This window comes from Rissa tridactyla, chromosome 14, assembly GCF_028500815.1.
Source record: "Rissa tridactyla isolate bRisTri1 chromosome 14, bRisTri1.patW.cur.20221130, whole genome shotgun sequence".
Lineage (NCBI taxonomy): Eukaryota > Metazoa > Chordata > Aves > Charadriiformes > Laridae > Rissa > Rissa tridactyla.
In genome coordinates, this window is record NC_071479.1 from 10,694,510 (window position 1) to 10,706,717 (window position 12,208).

The following is a 12,208-nucleotide window of genomic DNA, read 5'->3' on the forward strand; positions in this document are numbered from 1 at the left end:
TGAAGCCTTAAAAATTCCTCTCAGTTTCAGTCCACCCCTTTTCCGATCAGCAAGGAAGGAACCTCAAAAGAAACTTGGTGCCAATTCTCCAGCTAACTCTCAGCAAGCCTTCGGCAAGAGCAACGCTGAGGTCGGAATTTCCGTAAGAGGCTGCAAAGGGACCCCACATATAAGAATATGCACTTGTAGGACCCAAGACATAGGAACAGGCTGGAAGATAAAAGAGATAAGATGAATGCAATATTGTCTATATTTTTCAATAAAATCAAGACTCCTGGGCTGTTGGCCAGCTGCAACCACTTGCTCAGGGGCTGTACGAGACGCTCCAGAGTGCCCGAGGGTAACTTCCCACATCTCCAAGCCTCCTGGGCGCATCCACACGCAAACAGAAACACTGAATTGCATTTTAAGGGTGGAAGTCCATCTCTTACCATTTATTTTGATTAATCAACTGCAGGAAGAGAATAGAGAAAGAGCCTTCAGTTAATTTTTCCTTTCCCTCTCAGGTGTCTGTTTCTGATGCTGCGGTTCGCCACCTTGTCCGAAGCCAGTAACAACAACGTAGTAGGCAGACTCCTGATGAGCCAACCCTCCTTGTGCTCCTGCCATTCTACGGGTCCTCCAGGACTCATGTGATTGAGTTCACTACCTCGTACTCATGGTCCTGCCAAGACCCTCGTGGCTTGCTTCATAGAATCATAGAACGTGTTGGGTTGGAAGGGTCCTTTAAAGCTTCACCAGGGTCTGATCCGGTTAATACTCCTAACATTTCATGCACCAACTGCATCGGCATCCACAAGTTTATAGAAAAGCAGATTCCTGCTCCAGGCAACAAATTTGTTCTGCAGGTTCGTATCTCTGTCTTTTGTCTTCCTGGAGAACAGCGAATCCTTTATAAGGGGAAGCCTCTGCTGGATGCAACAAAAAAAGCCTGACACCTTTGTGACTGTAGCTGTTTATACAACTAAGGAGACAAAGCCTCGGCTGCGCTAAACATTTCTTCCACATTCTGCAAACCTGTCCTTTGAGAGACAAAGGCAGTGACGGCAGAAGGAGAGTGTGTCCGTGGAGAGTGAGCAAGACAGAGAGTGGAAAGAGAGAAAAGCAGATGCTCGGTGCCCTGGATGCAGATGCAAGAAAGGGCCTGGGGACCTGCTGAGCATCCTCACCCTCCTGTGGGTGCTGCAGTGACTTGCGCCAGCGCAGGGGGTGGGAGGCAGGACACCAGAGAGGAAGGGGGAGTATCTGAAGCACAACGGCGATGCTCGGGATCTGAGCAGGGGCAGCAGACACCATCTCCCCTCGATTCCTGAAGCGTTTTGCTTCAGCAGGGTGCACCGTCACTAGGGAACCGTCACCACTGGCAGCACCAGTGATTCTTTGAACTCTCTTAAGAGATTAAAGGACCCACCTCAGCCCACAACACAGCACCGAGAGCCTGAAAGGGGCTGCCAGGGAGGCAGCAGCAGGAGAAGGGCAGTCCTGCGGGGATGACACCCTGCAGGCCAGCCACCTCAAAGACACCAACCTTTGGTGTCTCTCGCAAAGGCTCCTCCAGGAGAGGAGGAAAAGCAGGCACAGCAGGGGCTGAATTATTCAGGGCAGCACACAGGATGCGAGGGGAAGGGACGGGGGAAAGCAGAGAGAACATCAATTCCCTTCAGCGCACTATCCTGGCTGGATGCTGGCGAGTTAGAAATACAGGCGGAGAGCAGGATCAAATTTGGCTTAGGAAAGAAAAATATGAAAATAAATAAATCCAGGAGCAAATAGACAAGCAGGGCAATTTCCAGCTGCTGGGACACGAGGCGCCATGGTCCGTAGCTGGGAGGATGCAGACGCAAGAGGACGTGGCTCAACTTGCACCGGCAAATTGCAAACACAATGAGAGGAGGTCAGCAAGGACACCGGTTTCTTCACTGTCGCATCAGGTATCTTTACCACAGTAAGCCCCAGGAAGACTTCAGGATGAGCCAAGGTATGGCTGCTCTCATTCACAGGCAAGATCCTCACGTTCAGAGATACCTGCAGGCAAACCTAAAAATAATTCCTTGCCCCTGACTTACTGATTTGAAAATGTGAATAGAAATGCCTGCAAAGTATTGGTACCTGGTTTTAAATACTTCTAAAAATCGGGCCCACGTCACTACTGAACACAGGCAAAGCATATTGCTGGGAAAGCCCACCTGGAATATGAAGAAAAAGGATGGAAATGCACTTCTCTTGAGCACGAAGAAACCCTGAGGGAGGTGAAATAAAGCACATCCTGGGGGCACAGAGAGATGGCACTGGCAAGTGCTGGAACGAGACGAAACCAAGCAACGGATTTACCTGGAAAACCATCCGTAAGAATTTCTTTACTCTAGTGACATCTGGTACCTTCTAAGATATTGTTTTTCTGGTTGGGCTTGCTGAGAGTTCTGAACCTTGTTATTAAACAAGGAAAGCCCAGAGGAGGACTGAGATTTCTTAGCGCTGAAGATGAGAAAGCTCTGTGGTTCTTCATCCACCCCAGGTTGTCCTATCAGCCGCACAGAATCCCAAAGATTCACGGTTGTGTACGTTTCCATCTCACCTGGAGCTACAGGTGAGCTTACAGGAGCCAAGACCACAACGGGCATGGTCTGAGGAGGCACGTCCATCTCTCCCAGACTGAGCCCGAACATAGAGACCCAGCCGGCTGAGCTGCTTAACCCACCCTAATACCCACTGCTTCGGAGGAAGGACCAGCTCTATAAATCCTGCACAGCCGGAGCTGCTTCGGCTCCCTTCTCATCGCTCTAAAGAGGGGAGAAAAAAATAGCTCTCCTCAACCAGCTGATAAAGGATGAAAGTATCACTGAGAGATTGGTCTCTCAGCACCAAGCCAGGCTTCACAGTCACTTTTATCACGGAACATAGCAGGAAGATGCTTCAAATGCAAGCCAGATATGGGATACAACTTGTATTTCTAGAAAGAAAAAGAGGAACAGCGCAGAGGTGAAGCCTTCAATGTGTCTTCCTTCCTTTTGTCTTTACATTCAGCTTGTGCCGACTTCACTTTGATTCCGCCTAATCCGATCCGAAATGCCGCGAGTGCCACAGCTGGGCAAACCTGGCTCAAAGGAGGCAACAACAAAGGGAGAAAAAGGAAATAAAAGGCACCATTTATCTCATAGCATCAGCCTACTGCAGTCGCTGGATGAACCTCTGGCTCTCTTCATCAAGTCTTTACCCCAAAGTCAAAGTGGAGGCCCCGGGAAATTAAAATTTAGGTCTCTATGTATCATCCCTCTATTACAGGCTTTAATTTCCATTAGCAGCTTAACAGCACAGCAAATAAAGGTAGTCCGTCTCCCCTGTACCAGCCAAAAACACAAAAGGAACAAAGGACCCACATTCAATAGGAGGTTTATCTTGGTGAGACGAAGCTCACGTGGAAAGTCATTGCTCCCTGACCCCTTCTGCGAGAAACACACGGGCTTCTCCCACATTCCTTGTTTGCAGTGATGCCTTTGTTAAAAAGGGTGATGAGCAAGAAACAACAGGAAAGAAAATACATATTTTTTTTTCCCCCGTCTTTCCCCTCCTTTTTAAGCACAGGCTGGGGAAAGACTAAACACAATGAGAAAGCAAGCAGAATCTCATCTCTTTTCATGATGCAGCTCTTCTGCTGCAAATAATTAACACCAGCCAAAGTCAGATCACAGCAGGTAACAGTGAACTTGGAACAAATTTGCAGGGAAAATGAATGATTGTCTCTGTAATGAGGGAGAAGGAGGACAGAAGAACGCTTTGCCATTATGACAAATTAATCAGCCTGATTCTTCTCCAGCCTCTGCACGTCTTGCAGGCTGAAGTTTTATGATCTCAATCTGGCAAAAATCCTCGGAATGGGAAAACATGTCATGAAACTCAGCAGAGCAAGTCATCGAGACAGCCGGTTCAAGGAGGTCTGGATGGCACCGTGCTTCCTCCCAGGGAGCTGCTCGAACAGCACAAAAGCCTCAGTGACCCAAGGTACAACAGTCAGAAACGGAAACAAATGTCCCCTGGGAGACCGGAGTTCATGACAGGGAGAGCGTTTAATGGGCTCTGCCCAGAGAGCATCACCCCGCGTTACAGGCTGCTCAAAACAGGGTGCAGCGGTGAAGAATTAAAGCGCTTTTTACCCTGACCCTCGCTCCCCTGCGCGGTGCCAGCACGGTCTGTGGCTGCATCCCTTGCCAGGCTCCTGCTGTCACAAAGATGCTGCATCCGTTCAAAATGTCCCCCCTGCAGCTCTTACACCAGGCGGTCTCATGTAAGGAGAGGCAGGTGTCGCGCATCTCAGGACAGAGCGGGTCTGGACCACGTTACGGTCACGTTTAAGCAGGGCAGATGCAAACTGGCCACCGCGGCGCCTCTCCACACTTGGCAACCGTGGCCAGATGAGTAAACCTCAGGAAAAGATCATTACTCTTTACTGGCTGGTCTGGAAATACCATAAATATTTGAGGACGCGACAAGCAGCATTTTTCACGCTCGAGAGACGCAACCCCTCAGAATTCAAATGCATCATTCACAGTGCGCTGCCCTCTCTGGCCGGCACTCCTGCCGTCTCGCCGCCCTCACTGCTCCCCACCGCCGCGGGAAGTGATGCCAAAAACCACTTAGCCTTGAAATAAGTTAAATCATCTTCCTCGCAGCATCCCAGGATAACGTTTATCCTCTTTGCATTGTGTAATCCAAAGCATCAAAACAGTCACAAATGTATTCTACGGAATCATCCAGCTCATTACCAGGCAAAATTAATACCCAACTCAATGTCCCAGCAGAAGAAAACTCCATAATCCCACCAGCCCGGGGAAGAAAGCTGCGAGCTGGGCTGAGAGGAGGCCGAGGGCTGGAAGGGGAACAGCAGAAGGATGAGAAAAACAGCATTGGAAACCAGCGCGAAGGGATGGAACACCGGGAAGGTGTATATGGAGATGGGTAACTCCGGGAAGCTGGGGTGTATATGGAAACGGGTGCCCGTCTCTTGGTGGCCACAGGTGCCAGAGCAGGATGGCAGAGGGCTGCATCCTGCCAGCAAGAAAACAGTACAAAGGCAGGAAAAGAATGAGGGCTGGTCAGGACTTCTCAACGCAACGGGGGGGATTTTTTCCTTCCTCGCTGTAAACTGGAGAACCATGTGCAGAGTTCAATTAAAAAAAAAAAAAAAAAAAAAATCAGTATCATCATAGGGTATTTTCTGCTCAGAACTGAAGCCAGATCCCATAACATCCCCAGCAGCAAACAACCCTGCATTTAGGGAAAACTGAGAGGCATCTGGGGGCAACCCACCTGGGCATGACTCGGAACCAGAACATTCGCACGGTGCCACCAAAGGCAGGCAATCTCTTTTTCTACAGAAAGGTTGTATTCCCTGCGACGTGTGCCTTTATTGCTAGCTAAGTCACAAAGAGATCACAAATAACCTAATAAGAGAAACCACCCACCGCAGTCAAAGCGAAAAGAGGTTTCAAGAGAAATACATTATCGGATACAAATTCCTCAACATTTTCACTACTGCTGTTGTGCCACTCTGCACTGGAAACCTTACAAAACCCAACCCCAATTTCAGGGAACCAAGGCGCCCCAGCCTTCTGGAACAAAGTTAGCGTGGCTAGAATGGCTTTTCATGGTTCAAACAGAGAAATAAAGTCAAGGGCAGCTCTCTAGTATGAGCAAAACCTGGTTCATCCTTTGGGTGGGTGGATGGATGGTTCAGTAGAACTTCAACCAGGTATCTAATCTCCTTTTAATCTTGGTCAAGCGAGCAAACCTCTACAGCTCACATGCAGAAGCAAAGGAGGCCACCAAATGTCTCAATGCTATCAAAGGGGAGAGAAATCTCTCCTCCTGCTTCTGTTCTCCCGGCCCTATACAGTCCTGATCGTCTCTTGAATCAGCTATAGCACTCCATAAAAGCTCCTCCAGAAGAAAATAATCTGTGGTTTTCTGCTCTACTGGTTTCTGCGGGGCTGTGGAGTTTTATCAGCTCGCAGACAGATTAAGCACCGGAGAGGGAAAACAGAAAGTGGGGGAATCCATAGTGAGGAGAGGAAAATCCCCAACAAGGGACACAAACCTGCGTTACCAGTACTCCGCAGCAACCGGGATGCTGTGTCCCTGCTGGAGAGCCCCGTATCTTCTGTAAACAAGCAACCCCTGTATTGTCCATAAACAAGCAAAGGCACATCGTGGACTTTAGGAGCCCTTTCAATTGCGGTTCGCTTGTGTACCTATGACCACCACAGCACTCCAGAAAAACTCTAAATCCTATCAAATTCACAGCTAGAAAACAGCACAGTCTGTCTTTGCTTGTGACGTGCAACCTGGCCAAGGAGGGGCTGCTACCAGTTTCCCCAGTCAGAGACCCACCGTTAGCACTGCGGTGAGTGGGTATGGCACAGCGTCCCCTGCAACACGCCTCTCTCGCAAAGACACGGGAGAGCCCAACACCCCTACTGCGCCGGCAGAAATAGGACGTTTGCAATAACTCCACACCCCACGTCCTGGGATCACGGGGGAACATCCGGATATTCGGCGGCAGAAGCGGGGCCGAGCGCCGCTGGCAGTCTGGGCCCCGGGGCTTCATCAACGGAGGGGGACGGAACGGAAGGCAGAGCACGCCGTTTGGGGAGGGCATTTAAATATGAACCAATTACAAGAGCACTGGCAGCGCTCTGATCAGCACGCGCGAGGAGGACACGCTGTACAGCAGGCAGGGTCTCCTTTAATCTGAATTACAGCGTCAACACGCTTTTAATTACATCTTTAGCCAGGTACTCAGAGGTTTCTGTCACGTCAACTCAGACTCGAGATTGTGGGTTATTTTTATAACCAAGTTTTTACCAACCCTTACAGATTTCCTCATCTCCCTGTCACTTCCCTGCCTTTGCTTTTATTATAATTTCAGAAGAACCGGCAGAGAGGAAAAGTTGTTTGCTCTTTATTTTAAACCAGGTATCGTCTCTTCTGTATCATTTGCAATGCAAACGCTCCCACCTTTTGCGAGCAGATGAGACTCAGGGCAGTAACCGGCTAAATCTACGCACACAGCTCAAACAGATAAACCCACTCGTATTAGGTGTCTGCCCAGCGTTGACATGGGTTCACAAAAAACTACAGAAAAGCAGAAAATCCCATTAAGAGTTATGACAAAACTCTGTATAATCTAGCGTCAGTAGGAAGCTCAATAACTTGTTGTCATTTCAGCTTATTTATACTGCTGTAATCTGCGATAGCGTCTCCATACCTACTTCAGAAATTTGTAGCTTTCTTATTGCCCACTGAGGGACCCAAATACGTGAGAGGAAACAGCTCAAAACTAACAGCAATGAAAAATACTCGGGTAAAAGTTTTTCTGTGGTTTCCTAAGGCACACGCTGAAGTTTTAACCCCCTAACGCTGATGGTGCACCTGGCAAAGTGTTGAAAAAGAAAATACAACGCTACCAACAGGGGTTTTGTGAAAGAGGACAGTAATGAAGATTGCACGCAAGCTGAGGTAACCAGTGACCTAACCTCGGCTTTCCGGTTGTTTCCTGGGGGCATAACATCCCTTCTTTCCATCCCGCCGTTCCCTCTCCGTAATGCGCGGAGGAGGCGAGGGGAGCGCTGCATCGCTCCCAGGATACAGCCAGGGTAATACTAAAGGCTATGAGGTGCGCAGATCATGAAAATAAGCAGCAGGTGAGCAATTGCTGAGTTAACCCCGTTCATGGGCTATTCGCAGAACCTCTAATCCTAAATCAACTTTGTTTTATCGAAACAGGAACGTGGGATATTGCCAAGAGTCTCCGCTGCAGGAGCCACTGGCTGACACTGTCCCTGGGATGTGGATGGCATAATGTCCTTGGGTGAAACTGTACCCTATGGAAGTCAACGTGCATTTCCCAACAACCCCTTCTCCATGCAGACAGCCGTGCAAATAACCACCTCCAGCAGAAATTTCTCTTTTTTTGTACAGTGCTGTGTAGGGATTTTGGCGAGAGGATATAACGGCAACAGTCTCTGCCTTCAGAGGGCCTTTCCATCTTTCTGGTGCCTTCTCATCACCAGCCCATTCAGATGTACCCAGTTTCCCGCGTTGCTCAATGGCTGTGATCCCACCAGCAGCCTGCTGAGCAGCACGGTCAACACCTATGCTAGGATGTTTGTTTTCTTCAGCCTCTCCCCAGGAATTATTCCAGTCAAAGACGTCAAACCACTATGCAAAATAGAATTTAAAAGCTTCCCTCTGTGAAGATGACATTATCATCCTTACCACTAACAAAGGGAAACCTGATGCACAGAGCTGCATATTTATTTTTTTTTTATAGAAGATACACATTTATATAATATTCATATTTTGCCCCAAGCAACAAGAGGCTTTCAGGAGAGCCAGCCAGACGTCTCTATCTTTCGGTCACCAAACACATTTGAATCCAGCACAAAGGAGCAGGAGCCTGCAGGCTTCTGAGTTTTGTTTTAAATCACCAGTATCATTGCGGCCAACATGGGCTGACCCCGCTGTGGGACGAGGGAGACGAACTGCCTAATGAACCGCACGCTCAGCCCTGGCCCCGGTGCTCGCTTTAAATCATACGTCAGACAAGTGCAGTCACGAAGCTCTCCTTCACAAAGCCTCCGATACAACAGGCTGTCTGATGAATGGCTTTGATCGGTTATTGATCATGACCATTATTCCTGGACTGAAGGAACAGCAAAGTGCATGACGGGGCCTTCTCCATGACCCCCTCTTGCAGCAGCACATATCCCAGTCCTCAAACAAAACTGCTCCTGCCTGCAGCATCTGCTCTGAGGACGAGGACCCTTAACAAAATAATAAAAGCGAGCATGAATCTGTTCTTTGGAAAACATTCTTCTTTCTCTAGTAACTTAAGGAGAAAGAGCAAAGGTGCAGCACCAAAGCGCTTCTACCACTCAGCAACATTAACTCTTTTCTCTCTTCCCATGCTGCCAAGAGCCAGAAAAAAAATCTAGATCCTGACAGCCCTATATAATCTGGATCACCTGGATGGGCCAAGAAGGAACTGTGTGCAAAATGAGGTGCCAAAGTCTAAGCGCTCACGAACCATTAAGATGAGTCAGGTTGTTAATTCCAGATCGAATTTCCACAGACGCTGGGGAGGTTCCAGAGAGGCTTCAAATTGGCAGCTTCATCTCTACAATGGCCCAAACCCAAAACTCATATGCAACAAACGCCGAATCCTTGGCTGAACCCTGGGGTTTGAACATCAAGAGGCCAGTGTGTCCCCAAAATCCAGACACTGGCTTAAGCAGCTGGAGATTTAAAAACAAAACCAACCCACAAACAAGAAATCACCACAAAACCAGCCACCTGAGATCTTTTAATTGCCTTTTGTTTGAGCATCACATTTCTCCATGCTGCACAGTTAGACCAAAGGCACTTTGATGTCCAGCTCCAGCAATAGAGTATTTATACTGGCATCAGTGGGTTCCTCATGGGTTTTCATGAGGACGCAGGAGTAAGCGTTGTCTGCACAGACCCAAGTCAGTATAATTACAGGGCGCTCACTTAACTCTCGGGTCTGGATTCAGAATCATCTCAATTAATGATTTTTCGCCAGCCTATCTCCCATCCTGTGGCTCTGTAGTCTCACACAAACACCCCACTGCAAGGAAAGGATGGGGTAGGAAATGTGTGAAGGGGGACAATGTACGGTGTGATCACAGAATCACAGAATGTGTTGGGTTGGAAGGGACATCTTGAACTAGATCAGGTTGCTCAGAGCCTCATCCAGCCTGGCCTTGAATGTCTCCAGGGATGGGGCCTCCATCTGCATTTGGTCTAATTGTGATGCATCACCCCATCTTCTCTTTTTCAGCTACGTCCTCTCACAGTGCCAAAACCAACACATCTTCCCTTTTTGCATGCAGGTGGAGACAGACAAGTCAGTCATTTGTGTCTTACCCTGATAAGACGCCCAGCACCAAGTTGAGCATGAAGAAAGAGCCAATGATGATGAGAGGGATGAAGTAAAGCCAGTTCCAGGTATTTCCTGCAGCGTCATTTGTCTGGAAACAAAAAGAAAGGGAGAGAGAAAAAAAAAAAAACAAATATTAATCAGCCTCAGAAACAAATACAGGGCAGAGGGCAGGGGAGATTCCCCTCAGATATCCATCGGGCTGTCCACCACTGGTTAGTTCTCTTACATTCACCAGTTCAAATAGCAGCAAAACAACTGATGAACCAAACCGACTGTCCCACTGCTCACCCAACGCTCCATCATCAGCTCCAGTGAGAAGATTCACCTAACTCCACAGCTCCGGGCTGACCCTACTGCAGGGTCAAAACACGTTTTTAGGTGACCTACCTCCATACAGGCTTTCTACACCCTCCCCACCTCAACTCTGACCTCCCATGTGCTGAGCGTCGGCGTGGTATTTAGATCCGACTCGAGACACCCAGCAACGGGAGGGAACCCACAGCCTTCCGTTAACCTGTGTTGCAATTAAGGCAGAGCGTGGCACCGTGCCCAGAATCCACATATCCACAAGGAGCAGGAGAAGACAAGGAGCCTGCAAGAGAACCAGGCATCTTCAAGCGCGGCTGCAATTCCACTCCTGCTTACTCAGCATTTTGGGCTTCTGGCATCAAAACCCTGTCTGAGGCTCCCTGAGTAAGCAGCGGTCTGGAGGAAGGGGAGGGGAGGGTGGTTTAGTTTATGACAAAGTTTCTGCACTCATCAACCACAAGGGAGCTCTTTAAGGAACTGCTGAAAAGTAAAATTCTGTGATTCTAAAATGCCACACGGCCATTTACTGAAGCCGAGTGCCGAGAAAAATGCAAATCCTTCTCTTGCAAGCGAAGAACGCAGCAGTTTGAGCATCTGATGCTGGGTGTAAAGGAGGGGAAACAAAAAGACAAGACCCAAAGACATCCTCCTCCTCCTCCTCTTCCTGCAGAGGGTAAAGAATAACACAAACACAGGGATCACCTGCCCGCCCAACCGCAGAGGCTGGCAGGGACCCCAGAGGAGCACTCTCAAACACCAACTCGCACAAAATGCATTAATTCTAACTGATATCGGTGCCTTCTACTTATTATCTGTGGTGCTTTTTGGTCACTGTTCCCAATCATGTTTGCAAGCGTTAATTTTGCTTGCAGAGGGCTTTACAGAAGAAAGAAGGGCTTTAAATGCATGGGTTAACGCTTCAGCCAGGCGGGTGCTTGGTGCCACCTCGGAATTGTCCCTGCACGAGTAGAAGTCACCCGATAAACAATCAGAACCAATGTGGGTGACCGATGCCATAAGCATTTCTTACAGGTGATAGCACTTACAGTGCTGATGCAAATAAATACCTTCTGAGACGTTTTTTAATACAGTGCATATCTGCACAGATTCTTCCTCCCGGAACACACTCCGGATCAAACACATGACAAGCGCTTCTCCAAATAACGAACGTCTTCAGAAATATCTGTGTCGGCTGATCAGTGACTCACCCGAGGGGAGCAGGGACTAACTAACCTCGCCACAAACCACCCCCTGCTAAAGGCAAAACCGGCGCGTGACAGACTAATGAATTCGAAGAGAAAACAGGACGGTAAAATGAGAGCAGAAAGACGGGGAAAACTCTGTGCAGCCCAATCTCTCGTTATAATTTTTTAATGCCTTTTGCAATACCTGCCATCCCACCCCAGCAGCACCACGGCTTCGTTCACTGTTTTGTCTTCCCGTTCCTCCCTGCTTTTAGTTCTTTCCTTTCCCTGATTGTCCTGCACCGCGCCGCTATAGATGGGTTCGGAAGAAAGAAGGACACTCGTCCTCAGCGTTTCTTCCCCATCGCACGGGGAAAGCGCCTGGTACAGCCCCAGCCTGCTCAACGGGATTACAGGGCAAAACCCATGGGTTTTTATTTAGAGGTTGTTCTTCAATTGGTGTTTTGTGGACCGAGGTGGCAGCTCCCGCGACTCTGGTTGGAGCAAGAGCATCCCCCATCCAGCAAGGCTGGGGTCGGCTGTCGGCCAGGCGAGGGGGGCTGGAGAGCCAGCCCGCGGGGAAGGGCTGGAGGAAGGGACCAGATGGGAGAAGGGAAACCACATAAACATGCAAAGAGAGTGCAGTAGGTTCATTGCTGCCAAACGATCATTTATCATTTATTTATTCATTTGAAGCCCAAACTTGGCGACAGATCCACAATTCCATGCCACGATCAAAGCCCTTAAAAATGAAACG

General features: G+C 48.8%; 1 protein-coding gene across 1 annotated transcript in view; it reads right to left on the reverse strand.

The window, feature by feature from the left end:
• CACNA1B (calcium voltage-gated channel subunit alpha1 B) overlaps positions 1–12,208 on the reverse strand; it is a 309,084-nt gene that overhangs the window by 160,781 nt on the left and 136,095 nt on the right. The window contains exon 7 of the mRNA XM_054220395.1: positions 9,943–10,046. Within this exon, the coding sequence (XP_054076370.1) occupies positions 9,943–10,046 (104 nt within the window). The remainder of the gene's footprint in view (positions 1–9,942; positions 10,047–12,208) is intronic.